Source organism: Mustela lutreola, chromosome 14, assembly GCF_030435805.1.
Source record: "Mustela lutreola isolate mMusLut2 chromosome 14, mMusLut2.pri, whole genome shotgun sequence".
NCBI classification, from domain to species: Eukaryota; Metazoa; Chordata; class Mammalia; order Carnivora; family Mustelidae; genus Mustela; species Mustela lutreola.
Window position 1 is genome coordinate 52,422,453 of NC_081303.1, and position 17,736 is coordinate 52,440,188.

Consider the following 17,736-nt stretch of genomic DNA (forward strand, 5'->3'; position numbering starts at 1 on the left):
CTGGAACTTGTTAGAATCTCAGTAAATAATTATCAAATGCATAAACAAGTGAATGAATGGCTCATATAACCAATAGCAAGAGCTTGGTCCCTAAACAGATAATTGTGTAAATAAAAGGAAAAATATGTTCTGGGATAAAAGGAGTCCTGAAGAAAGATTAAGAAATGAGAGGGAACATGTCTGAATTATATTGTTAGGGTGTTCCCTAGAGTCCTCTATACCTCTTCTTTGTTCCTTTTTTCTGTTGAATTTTATACCCAACAAACTTTTTACACGTTCCCATCTCTCTCCTTTACGTGTACTCTTGTCTCTCTCCAACAGATACTTTTTACTTTGTTATTTTTCAAAAGTAAAAGTTCTTTAAAGAGTACAGTCACTAAGATAAAAAGGTCAAAAATCACAGATTGGAAGACAGTTGAATCTTGGAAGTAATGGAAAGACTCTAAAACTGACTGTGTATAAACAGCCTTTAAAATACTTTAAAATCAAGTGTTTGGTTTGGTTTTTAGTCATTAGGATTGTGAAGTCTGTACATTTTAAATGTTATAATGGATTATTTTAACTATTTATGCATTGTGTTTATAACTATGAAATCAAGTTTTTACTGTTTGGATATTTCATACTTTTTTTTGAAGTAAAGTTGCATTTAATTTTTTTTTGTACTGATTTTCATTGCAGTCATTAAGTACAAATACCTTTTCAAATATTTAAGTGTTCTCTAAAAATGTAGTCTTTTAATCTCTAGCTTGATTCCTATATTATTCTTCAGTGAGATACACTTTTAAAGTAAGTTAATATTTTTAAGAATAGTCATATATGGCCTTGAAATACATTTTCAAATCGCTTTTATCTGATAATGATATTTTACAATAATAATAATAATATTTTCAAATAGGATTTTGAGTAGTCCATGCTACAAATGTTCTAGAGACCATTTAACACTACTTATAGAAAAAAAGCATGGATGATTATGATTTAAAGGACTTGTGGAGAACATTTAAGAGGTGTGCATTTTATATCAGAACAATGCTTGGCTTCCATATGGACTTCTGAATATATTTTACTTGTATTGCCATGCATTCATATACTTTTTTATTGTACTTCTGTTTTAATATTCACTTTAATCAAAATTTTCATTCCAATAGGAGTTAAAATGTAAAACTCCAGGGTATCTGTCGTTCTTATGCAGATAGTCTTAAACCTCAAAGTCTTTAAACCAATATATTTGTTATTGGAGTCATTTCTTGTTTATGCTTGCTTATTTTGCTTCTATTCAGCTACTCCAAAGTGCTGAAAGTACTTACTACAAAATAATTTGGATATTTTTTCTAGTTACCTTTTCTGTTGCAGTTACAACCTTTTGGTAGTTCAGCAGCAGAAATTGTATATTTAATAGAGAATGTAGAGAAAGGTGGAAGCTTGTCCAGGCCATGCTCTTCCAGTTGTGAAAGAGGAATTGGTCTGTGAAAGAGGAATTGGTTATGACGTCCATTCAAATAAAATCTGGTCGTATCTTGAACTGTTGATGTGGACTATTTTGTTTGGTATTCAATGATGTTGCTGTTTCATTTTGTTTGAGGTGGGTGACAGGAGAGAATGTATCTCTCAAGTTGAAGCTTACATTCTTTTATTTTCTGAAAGGAACTGCCGTCATTGATGTTGTAGAGGTGGTGGAGGTGTTGCTGGGAGAGGGTAGTGTTTGTGGTGGTGCAGTTGTGTGTGATTATGCATATTAGGAACCCACACAAAACAACCTATTTTCTACATACCATGTAAACTCCAGCCAGTCTGACTATTCTAATTCCACATTTACATTTGAGATAATAAAAGTATTTATTAAGGAGTATTAGAAATATAAAACTAACCTGTAGTGTTGGGAATGGCTTGCAACCTGCCACCTGTATATAGAAGTTAGAGTGCCACATAATACCTCCTTATGTTTATATCTGTATATTATACAGATATATACATACATACACACATATATGTCCATATTTATAAAGTTAATAGTATTATAATCATGAATATATTTTTAAAATTTTATTGCATCTTCTGATTAAGGTACATTTTTTTTTTTCAGGTTTCAGTGGCATTGATAAGTCTGTTTGAAACAATACTACTTGGTTATCTCAGTTATAAGGTAAGTTATTTTAATTGGAAGTTTTTGGCTGATAGAACACAGTACTAGCATAACCCAGTATTACTCTATTTATAATTTATACCTTGGGGTAAACCAAGTTCTTCTTAAACCTCTTTAATTATTTTGGGCCTCTGTGGTATGTGATAAAAATCTGTAGTATAATAATATTTTCCTTGGTGGCTTAAAATATTTCCCTAATTCCTGTGCTTAAATTACCTATTATATAATGCTTATGTGAGGCAAGCAAATGGAATGGTCTTGCTTTTAATTGTTCTTAACCTCTTTTCCTGATCTGTAGAAAAAACATTGAGGGAACAAAAACATGTCTTCTAGGCATTATTTTAATGAATTATTTAATTTTTGGTGAGGCTTTGTCTGGCTAACACAATTTAACAAATATTTATTGAGTCCATATTTGATGAGGAGCTCCATACTGTGCATTGTTCTTTTCTCAGTGAGTTTCCATCTAGAAAGGGCGATAAGCAGGAGAAAATTATGCAGATACAAAATGCAAATAATAATAATACAAAACAGAATAGTAGGAACTTCCAGTGAGGAACAAATCAGTCCCATGGGGGTAGAGAGATGTCTGATCATATGATGGAAAGAAAATACTTGACTGAGTTAAGCAGAGCAGAGTCCTTGAGTCAGTGATTTCAATAAGGAAAGATGAAAAGACAAGACACTAGAGATTTATAGAATTAGCAAAGGCATAAAAGAAGTAATGTGCATATAAAATTGGAAGAATAATATAGAAGTTTAGGCAGAATTTGGGGGGGCATTTGGGAAAATATTGGTTGGGAAAATTTGGCACAATATTTTGAGAGCTTTGTATAGCAACATATAATGGGAATTTGATGGAGAATGTTGAACATGAGAGGTCTATAATTGTAATTAAGTTTTAAGAGTATTAGTTCAGAACATCTGTGCAGCACAGGTCAGAGAGACATCACAGAGAGAGCCATGTGCTAAATTAAGACACAATTATAGGAAGGAAAACTGGGAATGAGTTTTTGGCTGGGTCAATAGAATAGACAGAGTTGATGCAAGATGAAATATAAAGGTAGAAACTAAAGAAATCATCAACTAATTGGTTGAGAAAGTTGAGGAAAAGGCACGATCAAATATCACTTTAACATTTTCTAAATTCAAATGATTAGGAACATGGCAATAAAACTTAGAAAAATTACACCAAGGAAAAATCAGATTGGAGTCAAGATAGATATAATAATGGAAACAGTTTTGGAAATAGTGAATTTGAGGAGCTTATGGATAGATAGGTAGACATGACATGTGGACAACTAAAAATGAGAATCTGGAACATGCAGGGAAGAGAGATTTAAGATGGGGAGGTTATTTTCACAGAGATGGTGAAGGAAGCATTTAAGTGTCTTAAGTATGGGACAATAACCAAAGGAGAACCTAAGGTTCCTTTGATGGAGGTGCTTCACTATGGTTGTTGGAAGAAGGACAGAGTAATCAGGGAACACAGAGACATAAAAAGAAAGGTAGAAAGACTTTGGAAATCATTTGTTATTCACTTGTAAGAAACCAATTTCAATGGCATACAATTAGGAGTAGAAGTGCTAAATGAAGAATGTTGATTGACTGGGATAGGGTCACTACCATAGAAGTGGTCAAATGAGGCAGAGGATTGCCCAATGATGGAAAATATCTGCATCCTTTAGAGAAACTAGGTAGAAAGGACTAAAAAAAAAAAAAAAAAAGGTGGATGAAGCAAGTTTTACACAAAGTAAGAATGAATAAATTAAGTAATTCGTAGCTATTTATGGCTTATAATTAAGGCAAATTTGGATAGCAGAAACTCAATGAGTTCCTCCTCTGAAATTAGATTTTTTCTTCAAATTAGATTTTGAGAAAAATTATAGAGAGGTACGCAGAAATGGATAGTGCATTAGCAACTATATACATTCTAATATTGTTCTTGGATACGTTAGGTTCTAAACTACCAACGTTAATAGCAAATCAATATTTATTTTTATATTTGTTTACATGTATATACAGATAATGTTCATATTGTATATATTATATACATATATATAATATTTAAAAGCAAATTTAATACAGTAATCTGTAAGCACTTTATAATTCTTGAAATTAAGCATTCTACAATAAGCATGATGACTTAATCCTTAACAGAACAGTTTAAACAATCGTGGAGACTGCAGGTTTCGAAAAACAAAAACAATGAATAAAAATCATTTTAAATGAGCAAAAACTCTGTCAAGTGCAGGTAGAGGTTAGCAGATAATGATTTAAAAATCCCTGACATCAACTTATTGAATCCTCCATCCTACAGAAGTGCAGGTCTGTACTTAAATCATCATTCCATTCATGTTTATAGCTACTTGGCAGAACAACCACGGGATCGCCCAGCAGTAAAGTTCTTATTCTTCTGTTACCATAAATATCCTCTATGTCTTTATCAACTGCTTTCAAAATAGAACTCTATTTATACACACACATTCATTAAATCAAAAGGAAATGAAAACAAACCCCAGCATAATTTCCAAAATTCTGCAAACAAAAATCCAACATACCTAGAAGGCTTCTGTTAAATCTACAGTTCTTTTTTCTATAATCACTTTATAAAAAGCAACAGTTTTGAAATTTTAACACATGATGGGCTCCATTCTGGCAAAGAACAAAGGATTTGATTAGGACTCCTAGACACCCATAGATACTGGTGATTCTTCTTCTTCTTCTTCTTCTTCTTCTTCTTCTTTTTTCCCCACTAAGATTTTATTTATTTTTAAAGAGAGAGAGAGAGAGTGCAAGGGTGTGAGTGAGAATGGGACTAGGGGCAGAGGGGAAAGGAGAGGCACAAACAGACTCCCCATGGAGCACCATGACCTTAGGGTCATGACCCAAGCCAGCGGAAATCAAGAGTTGGTTGCTTAATGGATTGAGCCACCCAGATGCACCAATACTGGTGATTCTGCTTCTGGTGCCATGGAGATGGTGAATCTAATTATTTTTCAGTTTATATTTAGAGATACAAAATAAGACTATCTTGGGGTTACTACACTATTTTAAATTCACTAAAAGAAGATAAGTTATCAGCCTTTTTAGTTTTGTCTTTACATACAGGTTTTTTTTTTTTTTTAAGATTTTATTTATTTATTTGAGAGAGAGAGAGCGAGAGAGCAATAAGAGAAACCTTGAGAGGGTAGAAAGTCAGAGGGAGAAGCAGACTCCCTGTGGAGCTGGTAGCCCAAAGCAGGACTTGATCCGGAGACTCCGGGAACATGACCTGAGATGAAGGCAGTCACTTAACTGACTGAGCCACACAGGCGCCCATACAGGTATTTTTAATATTGAAGAAGAAAGTGTTTTAAAAAAGTTCCTGGGTATATCTTGGTCTAACAACAATATTACCATACATCTTATAGTTTTTTGAGGGCGTTTTAGAGGTACAGAGATAATAGTTACAACTTCCATTTTTATTCATGATAAAAATAAAGCCTGATACATTTTAGAAAAGTATCTATTTTCCTGCATTTTTATTCATTAAGGAAATTTAGGTCCATACCAAATGTTGTAAAATGGTTGGATTAACGTTTATTTATACTTTATTGAATTCCATAAGAGAAACGTATTCTACACACTTAGAACAGATAAAGCTACCTAAGAAATTATTTTTCTTCTCTATCTCTCTTTTTTTAAGATTTTATTTATTTATTTGACAGAGAAAGCAAGAGAACAGAAGCAGGGGGAGCAGCAAAGAGAGAAAACAGTCTCTTGGCTGAGCAGGGAGTCTGGCATGGGGCTGGATCCCAGAACCCTGGGATCATGACCTGAGCCAAAGGCAGATGCTAACCGACGGAACCATTCAGTCGGTGCATTAACATACTTCTCAAGCCCTAACAGGCAAGGAAACAAGCAGTTCTGTAACATGTTATTAACACTTATCCAGGAGATTAGTGGTAAAGGCATAGGGAGTGGGACATTCCAAGCAGTAGGAGAAGTGTGAGCAGAGTTATAAAAGTAGAAATAGTCTAACTTATTCAGAGAACTGTATAAAATTCAGTATGGATGAATCTGTGGCTGGATTCAAGATGGAAATAGAAGTATAATAGATACAAACAGACCAGTAACAGAGTCCAGATTATGAACCTTCATATAATCCAAGGAATAGTTTGGATATTATTAAGTTGGTAGTGGCATTTTAGAAAGAATCTTTTGGCTTTATTATAGAAGATAAATCAGAAATCAACCAGATTAAGTCAGATAACACCTATGAGACTCTTAATTGTTTGAGAAAAAAATCCATGAAATAAAATTGATGTATTACAAAAGGAAATGAAGAAAGTCATCAGAGATATATAACATTTTTGTTTACTATGAACTAAAGTTGTCCAAACAGTATCTCATAGCTAAGAAAATTAATATTAATCTTGCTGTGTATTAATAGAGATATCCTGACATATCTCCAGTGGTAACTGTTTCCACAGCCTTCCTTCTCTTGCTGGTCACATCAGTCTTTTCCCTAGCAACAGTCATTGACACCAAAGAGAGAGGTACAATCACCAGTAAAAGCACACCAGGAATGGAATAAGCCAAATGTTAAGCATTCAGTAAAACAAAACAAAACAAAACAAAGCAACAACAACAAAAAACTGGTGAATGAAATGGTAATTTAACATGCACACCCAAAGTCAGTCATAACTGCTTTATTGAACCAACTTGACTTAGCACAAGTAGGAAAGGTCTTTAGTCCTCAGACACTTTTCCAAATCCACACATCCTCCTGATCCATGCTGATCAGATGACATGTTGTCAAGGTCCCAGAATATTTGTAGTCTCCAATCACAAGGCAAATTTCAGTTTAGTATTTTAGAAATTATGCTCAATATATATAAACATTTAAAATTTTCATTCACTTCAAGACTTCAGCTTAACCTTGGCTCAGACCTGTGTGGGACGGGGAATTCTTGTGAGGTTATCAGTCATTCCCACTTCCTTTCTTATTTAATGTTGCTGATCCTGGTCCCTCTGGGGCTGAGGAGGCACAAGGAATGAGGTCAAGTCAGCGTCTGGAATGAAGGTGCTGGACTGGCACAAGTAGAGAGTTTTGTGTTGGGTTGCTCTGCATGACAGACACAAGTAGGGCTGCTGTGGTCTTCTGCAGACCTTTGACTGGTGCTCCTTGGATGCTTCAGTGCCTCTCGCTGGCCACTAAGACTGTGATCTAAGCCGTGGACCTCTGAGGTCCACCAGTTATTGAAGTCTTGTTTTTTTTTTTTTTTTTTTTTTTTTTAAGATTTCATTTATTTATTTGACAGACAGAGATCACAAGTAGGCAGAGAGGCAGGCAGGGAGAGAGAGAGAGAGGAGGAAGCAGGCTCCCCGCAGAGCAGAGAGCCCGATGTGGGGCTCATCCCAGGTCCCTGGGATCATGACCTGAGCCGAAGGCAGAGGCTTTAACCCACTGAGCCACCCAGGTGCCCCTTGAAGTCTTGTTTTGCCTTCAGGTGCACCGCCATGCCAAGTGTAAACTCCTTTAAAATGGCCATAGATTTTATTCTATAGAGTCTCGTTTGGTTCCCAGAAAACAAGTACCTTTGTCTTAGAATTGGCGTCATTGCGGCTTGCTCTCGTTTCAGCCCTCTTTTCTCATGGCACTGTTGTCTTTTCATGTTTAGATGTCTTGGGCATGAGCCAAATACAGTCTCTATGTGTGCGCCGAGCTCCCAAAGTGGTTCTCTTGAGGAAGCACCAAAACATCACGAATATGTCAGTACAGAGGGTTTCTCGTTGCTTCCATTTCTTCCACCTGCTCCCCTTACCACTTTCTGGAAAGCCTGGAGATGGTGAAGAATGATCAGCAAAACGTATTACCTAATATTTGAGTTCATGGTTATTAGCCAGTCTGGAACCTTGCTTTGTGATGTGGTAGTATCTTCTATTACTGTAATATTTGAAGCCTTTGGGACCTCAAGGAAAATTAAGAAAAGTTCCTAACTTTGAAGCCAGTATTATAAGATGACTGGAAAATACAGGAACCCAGATTTCAAATTGCTTTTCTAATATGGAGATCTCTTCAAAGAAGAATAAACTGCTGTATAGGGAGTTCTGAGTTTTTTCTTTCTTTCTTTTTCTCCCCCCTCCACCATTGGACACCATTTAAGAAAGTGTCAGTGATTAACCTGTTTATATCAGAGACAACTTCATGACTGTGTAGTATACATTTGCCCAGAGCTATACATTTAGAAAGGCCTCTGCTTATTTTTTTTTTATTAACATGTATTTCAGAAGTACAGGTCTGTGATTCATCAGCCTTACACAATTCATAAAACTCACCATAGCACGTACCCTCTTCAATGTCCATCACCCAGCCACCCCATCCCTCCTACCCACCTCCCCTCCAGGGCCTGTGCTTATTTTAATATTCTCCTCTCACCTTCTGGAAATTGTTCATAATTTGTTAATAAGAAGCCCTGAATTTTCATTTTGCATTAGGATCCACAAATTACGTCACCAGTTTTAATGAATACTGTTGTACTATGTGGGTTGGAAGATTAGAATCTAAATAATTGAAAAAGCCCTTCCTTTAAGTTTTAACATAGACACAATGTTAATACCAAGGAACGTTAACAAGTATATATATTTACAAGCTATTTAACATACTTTATAGTTTGTGAATATAACTCATGTAGTAAAAAAATTAAGATTGAATCATTTTACTGATTCTGTAGCTTCTTTAATATGGGTATTTCTACTAGTAAGTTTTCTTCCATGAAATATTATATGATCAGAATGTGTTGTGTGCAATATTCCAGACTTACTATAAATGTTTGTTCTACTTCTTAAACTTATGAAAAAATTGAGAGAGTACAATTATATTGAGAAAAATACTCTTTAAAAGTCATTGCTACATTTTTATGTAATGATTTGATATTCTGTTAATGTAAGCATCCTTGCTGGAGAAATTCTGAGTGCTGTCTTTTTCCCCCTTTAATGGGATTCAGTATAATTGACTTTCATTTTTATTTATTCTTTCTTGGAAGGGAAACATCTGGGAACAGATTTTACGAATACCTTTCATCTTGGAAATAATTAATGCGGTTCCCTTCATTATCTCAGTAAGTCCTAAAAGCATCTTTAAAATAAATAATTTTGTCATTAGACTTAAGTCTTTAAATCTAAATACTAATAAATAATACATTAGCTCCAATAAATGATTTTAGGCTTTGGTTAGGATCATGGTATTAAAAATAAATAGTAAAATCGGTTGGCTAACTGGATTATGAAATTAAATGAAAACAAATACAAATGAGCTTTAGTGCAATAACAAAATAAAATACTTTTTCAGACATATGCTCTGGATGTGCCATGTGAATAGGTGTTAATATTATCTAGATAGACTAGAAATTAATCACTCCATTTCTTGTCTATATTGCAGAATTTTTTTAAAAAAGTTATAAACTGACAAAAAACAAAATCAGACATGTAAATACAGAAAACTGATGGTTGCCAGAGGGAAGGGAGTAGGGGGTTGGGCAAATTGCACCCAATTTGGTGCAAGGGAGTGGGGATACAGGCCCAGGTATGAAATGAACACCATGGCAATAAAAGGCATAGCTTAAGGAATATAATCAGTGATATTGATATCATAGCACAGATGGTAGCTACCCTTGTGGTGAACATGGCAGGATGTATAAACTTGTGAAATCACTAAGTTGTACATCTGAAACTCATATAACATTGTACGTCACCTATACCCAAATAAAAAAAAAAAATAGAACGAAGTATTGATAAAAGTTTCTCATACTGAGCATATATTTATTTCTAGCTTAAACACAATATTTACTAAGTCCAATTCTCCCATTAATAAGAAAGTTGCCAACAGCCAGATAATTAGTAATTTGCTTCTTTATCAAAGTTCTGTGGAATACCAATTCTACGATGATCCTGCTCAATTGCAGCCCCATAAATATGTAACAAGCACTTTACCATTGCAAAATTAGGTCTTAATCTGTATTTCATAGAGTTATGATAATGTCTGTTGGGGATATGCTTTCTTACACTTCCTTTGAACTTCATTTGGAAAATTATGAAAATAAGCAAATACTATTTAATAAGCAAATACTTAGAATAACTATGGTTATTCTAAGTGGCTTATTTCTGACAATTATTTTAATTTGAGTGATTCACCTAGAGGAACAACTGGAGCTAGATTAAATGACAGGCTAAGTAAATATAGTCCAATTGAATATGGTTCCCAATGTTACTTAAAATGTTTAAATCTGAAGAGAGTAAGTGGTAATGTTATCAAAAGGGAAAGCCTTCTCTGTCTCCTTATTCCTACTTTCCCCCTCCAGTTGTAGGGAAGAAAGAGGTGATGTCTGTTATAAACTGTCAAAATGAAAGATTAATGATAGAATTACCATAGTTATAGCTGACATTCAGCAGAGCTCAATTTTTTTCCTTTCTGCTTCTACAATAATTTCCCAAAGAATTTTTCCCTAAGTAATACTTAGGCCAATGAAGGAAAAGATTGGATCTTCTCCTTGCATTTTATTAATGAGTTTAACGAATTTATCACATGCATTAAAAATTTTAGTCTTTATTAACTTTTTTTGTTGTTGTTCTACATTTTAATCTGCTGGATGATTTTTGCTTTGAGATAAAAGTTTAGTTTTGGTTTGTTTTTTAGATCTTCTGGCCTTCCTTAAGGAATCTATTTGTCCCTGTCTTTCTAAACTGTTGGCTTGCCAAACATGCCTTGGAAAATATGATTGTAAGTATGAAAATGAAGTGTAAATACAATATTTTCACCCTTCCATTATTTCTTACATACTTTCACTGCTTATATTAAACAGAAAGAGAAGATGATTTGAGGTCTCAGTCTTGTACTTCTCCATTTTTCTTTCTCCTATGAAATATAAACTCATACTTCGTGATTTATATAGGTATAATTAAATTTCTAAATTGTTCATTTTTAAAAGAAATAAATTTATTTTAAATTAATAATTAAAAAAATAAATTTAGCATCCCAGTAAATAATTTTACTTAAATATTTGTAAAAATGAAAGAGTTTTGGTAAAATACTATCAAATAAAGAGGTATGTTATATTAATACTGAAGACCTTCAGTCTGCTTGTATTCTAATTCAGAGTAAAAACTTAACTTGGGGCTATCTTAACTTGGCCCATATTGCCAAGTCACCACCTTTGTAAGTCCCTGTGACCTGGTGAACAAAAACAGTTCCGATTTTCTAAATATCACCAGTCTAGAGCTACCAATAACTTTGGTTATTTGTCTTAAGAAGAGAACAAAAGTAGTTACCTTATAGACTTTGCTATAAGAATTAAATTAAACTACGTATATGTATAAGCACATAGGTGTGTGTGTGGGGGGGGTGTGTGTATAAATTATTGTATCTGGCATAAAAATAGTAAGGACTCAATACTTAGTTTTACTACATTGAAATTAAATTCATTTGGAAGCAAACTTTTTTTCCTTTTAAATGTTTTGAACAGAAATGGAACACAAAAATTTTAGCCAAAGGAATATTTATGTAGTATTTGAGTATTCACAATCAAATGAATGTTTCTAAACATTTATGTTAAATAACTACTGGAATCTCATGAAGATACATGTCCAAATGATAGGGGAGTATGACCTGTGGAATGGTTTGAAGAAATGTTGGGCTGTCTTGACTATTCCCCAAAAATACTATTTCACTAAATAAAGATTGCCTAAACTGCTAAAGAAAAAAATACACGGGGGAAAAAATAAACCTCTTTATACTAATTTGTGTTCTTAGTCAGTGGAAAAAATTTGCCTAACCAAGGGAGTCATTAGTCAGTCACCGAGAGTGAAAGTAGTATTTTGCAATATTGATTTAGGATTCATTTTCCATTGTGTTTCTGTATTTTGCTTCTCTTTTCACTGATTGGAGATATTTTTATTTATTTTTCTGCTCATTAACACGTCTGTTAAAAAGAAAGTAAGGGATGAGATGAGAGGTTAACTTCTAATCAACTCAGTTTTTTGTTTTCTTAACAGTTCTGATGAAGTATGCGGTAGAGGAAGATAAAATAGAGGCTTATTGAGATTTTATATTGGTGAAGTGATTCATTGCATTCAACACTGACTTTAAGATAGTTAAAATTTCATTATAAAATATTTGATATGAGCAGAAACCTACAAAGTATGAAAAAAACCTCTGAATCTACCAAAGACTATAATAATAATTTATATTCTTCTAATATTTCCTATAAAAAATACACACATATCATAATGAAATTACAGTGTATGTTCAGTTTTATAATTTGAATTTTGAATTTTGTTTTTTGTTTTTGTAGTACTGAATTTCATATGTCTTCAAATCATTTTTCATAGCTGCATATAAATCTGTTATATAGTTTTGATCATTTTATTTAACCATTTTGTATTGCATGTTTTAGTTATTTTAGTAGTAATGAGCATTTATTATTTCATATAAGTATTACAATTTTGTAATAAGGTGAACATAAATATTAATTTTTATCTTTGATGCTTTTCATGTGGTCAGCTTTTAGAAATTAGGTTATTGAGTAAATACTGATTAAATTAATTAATGAATGCTTGAAATAAAAAGAGCATGGCTGTGACCTGTGTTACTGAATCACCTTCAAGAAATTTTATAACAAATTACATGGGCAATATCAATCATTTCTCAGTGCTCATGTTTTATATTTTAAACAACACTGAGTATTATTATTTTTTAATGTTTTTCAATTGGAAACATAAAAAGTATATCTTTAATTCATTTATATTAATGAATTTAAATTTAAAAATTTTATTCATTGACTGTTTTGCATTTTCTTTTTCATGATAGATTGCCTGGCATATTTCATGTCGTTTTTCCTGATTCAGAGAATGAGATGTGATTGTAGCTTGACTTAGCTATTACTATTAAAATTAGAATTTTTCATTAGAGACATTGCTCACTATGGTAGGCTTTTTAGGAGTCAGTACAATATCTCTGCAGATCTTGATAAGGGGAGAGTAAACTGAAATTTGGGGCTTTGGTGGTCCCCCATAGTATTATCTTTGTAATATGAATGCTAAGGTAAAGTATATTTAGACCTAGGCAAAAATGGAAATATGAAGCTATATCCATTTAAAGTATATCCATTGAATGTGCACAAGATATATATAATATGATGAGGTATAATATACAATAACAAATGTAGTGAAACTCATGGATATGTAGTATTTTCAAAATTAAAATAGGCTTCTTTGGTTTTATTTTAGAATGATCTGCACAGAGCCATTCAGCGTACACAGTCTGCAATGTTTAATCAAGTTTTGATTTTAATATCTACATTACTATGCCTTATCTTCACCTGGTAAGACTGTACATACCATTTTTATTGTCTCATTTAATTATAGTTTTTAAATATACATCATTTTAACTCAATTGGCTAAAATAAATAGAGAAATATTCACTATAAATATAAAGAGTCACCTATAGAAATAAAAGTAAAATCTCTCCTTCAGTCTTACAAAAAAAAACAAGAAGGTGCATCTATCATTTGGTATTGATATTTACTGCAACTTTGACATTTTCCCAAATGTTGTAAACAATCAAATTACAAGAATTTGTACTGCATGCCACAGTTGTCAAACAAAAAATTTTCTTTCAAACTGCTGACATGGAGATGCCCTCATCTTTCTACAATCTTCAAAGCAGAAACACTGTTGAGAAAACTGTCATTGCCCGTCACTGTCTCTCCCTGTGCCTTCCCTCCATGATGTTTTAGTGTGCAGTCAGGCAGAAAGCAAGGGCAGATCTCCTGACAAAGCAATGCAGGACCTGCTACTTTGCCTTATTATAGAAAACAGCTATTTCTTCTTCTGGGAAGTCTCACTTTGATGATTATAAAGTAATCCAGTGGGAAATGTTGTGTTACACATATGGATTCATATAGATCCTTAAGAGGAGAAAAAATGTGAAACAAAAAAATGAGGTAGAATAATATATCTGTTTTGCAGGAGTCCTAGATATTATATGTAATTGTGTTCTGTCCTGGATTTGACCTATCGAGAAAGAGAAAAAGTTAATTAGAAAGTACAAAATAAGAAGAATGCCCTCATGTGCTAGTACAATTGAATTAGATATAAATAGAGCTATAGATATATATAAACAAGGTAGAGATATGTAGGTATAGCAACTACTTTGTATCAGTACTTTGTAGTTAATTCTCTATTAACTGGATTTAAAATAGGTTTTATTTCATACTTTGCATCTTGAAAAATAAATACAGTTTAAGACATTAAATGTCCTTAAGTATAAAATATCTCTCTAAAATTGACACAAAGCCATCTTATCATTTTAATCTTTTTTACTGCTTACAAATTGTTTTTATCGTTCACCTAGTAAACACCTAGCTGCATAAATATGAAATATTAAAAGGAATGATTTCCCTTCTAAAGTCACTAAAAATTCTTAATTTTAAGATAATAACATTATATTAATAGTTTAGGAGGTTTTTTTCATTTTATTTATGGAAAAATACTCCAAATTAAAATTCTTTGAATACCTGTGCACATGCTAATATTTCAAATGCTGGAAAATTACAAAAAGTGAACTGAATGATTTTTAAAATATTATTAGAGTATGTTAAATTTAGTAAAGAGGTAATTGAAATATTAATTAAAATATTATTAGAGTATGTTAAATTTAGTGAAGAGGTAATTGAAATATTAATGCTGAGGGGCGCCTGGGTGGCTCCCTCAGTTGGGTGTCTGTCTTTGACTCAGAACATGATCCTGGGGTCCTGGGATGGGGTCCCTCACTGGGCTCCTGGCTCCGCAGGGAGTCTGCTTCTCCCTTTGCCCCTCTCCCTGCTCAAGCTCTCTCTCTCAAATAAATAAATAAAATCCCTTTATTAAAAAAAATAAATATTAATGCTGAAATAAGGACAAATTATTTTTATCTGAAAACACTTTGCTCAGCACTTTTGTTTTGAAGTCATCCTCATCATAGTGGTGGACTCTCTGCTCTTACTTTTTGCCTCTTTGTCTATTTCTTGCGTAGTTTTTATTTTCTAAAGAAGCAAATAGACAAATCTTGCTACTTTCTCATGCCTAGGGATGCAGCAGTGCTAGATGCCTAGGGATGCAGCAGTACTAGATAATGGGTTTTTGTGATGTATATGAAATGGCCATTATACAGTTTATTTATCATTTAAATTATTTGTGTTTTCTTTTTATTTTATCTGCTGTTGGAGTTGCTTTTGTTGTTGTTCTTGCGTGTTACTGGCTTTCATAACATACATTATAAATGTGCAGTGTTATTGCTTTTATTCACGTGTACATCAATACATTTTCTGTTAGTACATTTACATAAACATGTTTTTAAATTATAATACCTAAAACGGAGAAGCTGAAGTTTGATGTCTTTGTGTATTCTTCTCTAGCATTCCAAGCGAAATGTCTTCATAAGTCATGACTATCATATGAGGGTAGAAAAAATCTTTTTTCGAATTCACCATCAAAACTGTAGTTACTGATGAGAAAAATATAAACAATGTTATATTAGTTATAATTCACAGGCTGTTTTAACAAAGAGTTATTCCACACAGACACTGTAAAATATAAATATACACAAAGGTTCAGCAATATGTGTAAGTAGTCTGTCCAAGAAGGTCACATCAGCTTCATATTAATGGATACTAAATTTCCTTAGAATTTGTTTTCTGCCATTCCCAAAACATGGTTTCTGTAACGTGGCTCGAGATGGCTAGTCTACTCTTGCCATTACATCCTGACTCCAGCCTGTAGGAAGGAAGAAGATAAAGCACAACCCAGAAATTACATGCATAATATAGCCCTGTATTTGCTCATATATCCACACATAGCCGATAGGGAGTCTACAGAAATCTGGTCTAGCTGGGAAAGAATTTACCCAGCTGAATGTTGTACTATCATGGAAGAGCGAAACCAGATACTGTGGAACAATAAGCAATCTTTTGCACTGATAAGTCATAAAAGCCCATAAGTATATCATTTGTTTAAAACTCAGGGCTATGCCAGTTTGGAGCCCATGGGCAACTTACTGAAATTATCCAGCTTTATTTGCCACATTATTTTGAGGATAATATTAATTATCCTATAAGACTTTTGCCATACTTTTCTTTAATGAAGACTAAATTAGATATGCTTATACAATGTCCATCAAAGGATGTGGCATTTGGTATGAACACTCCAAAAATTTCATTTAATTCCACTTCAATATTCCATATATTCTGTATCTTCCGTATATAAGATGATTAAATTATGTGACTGCACAAAAACTAATTTGATCTAAAAGATCTAGGAATACTAATTTATTAATAATAATATAAAGCTGAACTGAGATGCCTAAAAATATATTTATTGGGACATATGAGGAAACATTTTCCTTCATTATAATGTATTCAGGTTTTCTGTCCTTTCTACTTATTCCTAATATTTGTTTCCTCTAGCTCCACTAAGTTAAAAGTAATGGTAGCATCTCCCTTTCTCTGGGTACCTTTACTATTTTATACTATACAAATTCACACACACACATACTCGCTCTCTCTCTCTCTCTCTGTATATATATATATATATATATATATATATATTTTTTTTTTTTTTACATTGTGATGAGATTAGCCTTAATTACAGTTACATTATGTCATAGAGCAAGACTGTAAGTGCTTTTCCAAATCAGAATTTTTAATGCAAACAATTTAAGCCCCCAAAGATTCAGGAGCTAATATTTGATGAACTGGATGTGTTCATGAATTTCACAATGTTAAAATTACCTGTTTTGGAAAGCTGCTCTATAGTTTTAAAATGTATCTTCTCTTCATCATGATTAACATTACAAAGAACTATCATTAAGCATCTGTCTACAAGAGATACATGCCAAACTGAAATAAAATTAAGCTGCTGACCCACTCTCTGTAGGGGATGTGCTCAGAATTGTTTTTCCTGTCATTGTAATGGAATTTGGACTAATCTTTCCCCGTCCGCTGTGTACCCCTCTTGATCAATAATGCACACTTCCAAGACAGCTGGGAATTGTGATTCAGCCTGTGTCTCTGTAACAAAGCAGAGGAAACTCGTACATCGAGAATCAAGCGCATGACTTTAGCTTAATTATCAACATATTCTAACCAATAATAAGTACTCTAATTTGTAATGCATTTGGTGTTTCTAATTTTACACTAGTAGGCTTATTTTGCACCTACTTTGTTTCAAACTGTAATTTTTTATTTGAATATGTATGTTTAGATATTTTCACATTATTTTATAGAGCTGTAACATCAAGATCTGAATTGTGTTCATGGGTATTTTGTGTTTTAGTCCAATGTAAGAAATTTAGTTTACCTTCTCAGTCTCATTTCAGGAAAAAAGAAATCCATTTATTGTTTAAAAACATGACCTAGTTAAAATTATTAACACGCTTAATTCAAAAAGTATTTGGAATCTTCTTGTGCATCTTTGATTAATGCTTATTTTGTTGCTCGGTGCTGAAGTTCTTGAACTCTATTTACTGATTTAACTCTTAAGGCAAACAGCCTTGTGACAGGAAGTGGACAGTGAAAAAA

General features: G+C 33.0%; 1 protein-coding gene across 4 annotated transcripts in view; it reads left to right on the forward strand.

Moving 5' to 3' along the window:
- KCNT2 (potassium sodium-activated channel subfamily T member 2) overlaps positions 1-17,736 on the forward strand; it is a 351,736-nt gene that overhangs the window by 123,040 nt on the left and 210,960 nt on the right. For all 4 annotated transcript variants that reach the window (XM_059146350.1, XM_059146351.1, XM_059146352.1 and 1 more), the window contains exons 5-8: positions 2,081-2,140; positions 9,172-9,246; positions 10,821-10,904; positions 13,409-13,503. In XM_059146350.1, coding sequence (XP_059002333.1) covers positions 2,081-2,140; positions 9,172-9,246; positions 10,821-10,904; positions 13,409-13,503 — 314 coding nt within the window. The remainder of the gene's footprint in view (positions 1-2,080; positions 2,141-9,171; positions 9,247-10,820; positions 10,905-13,408; positions 13,504-17,736) is intronic.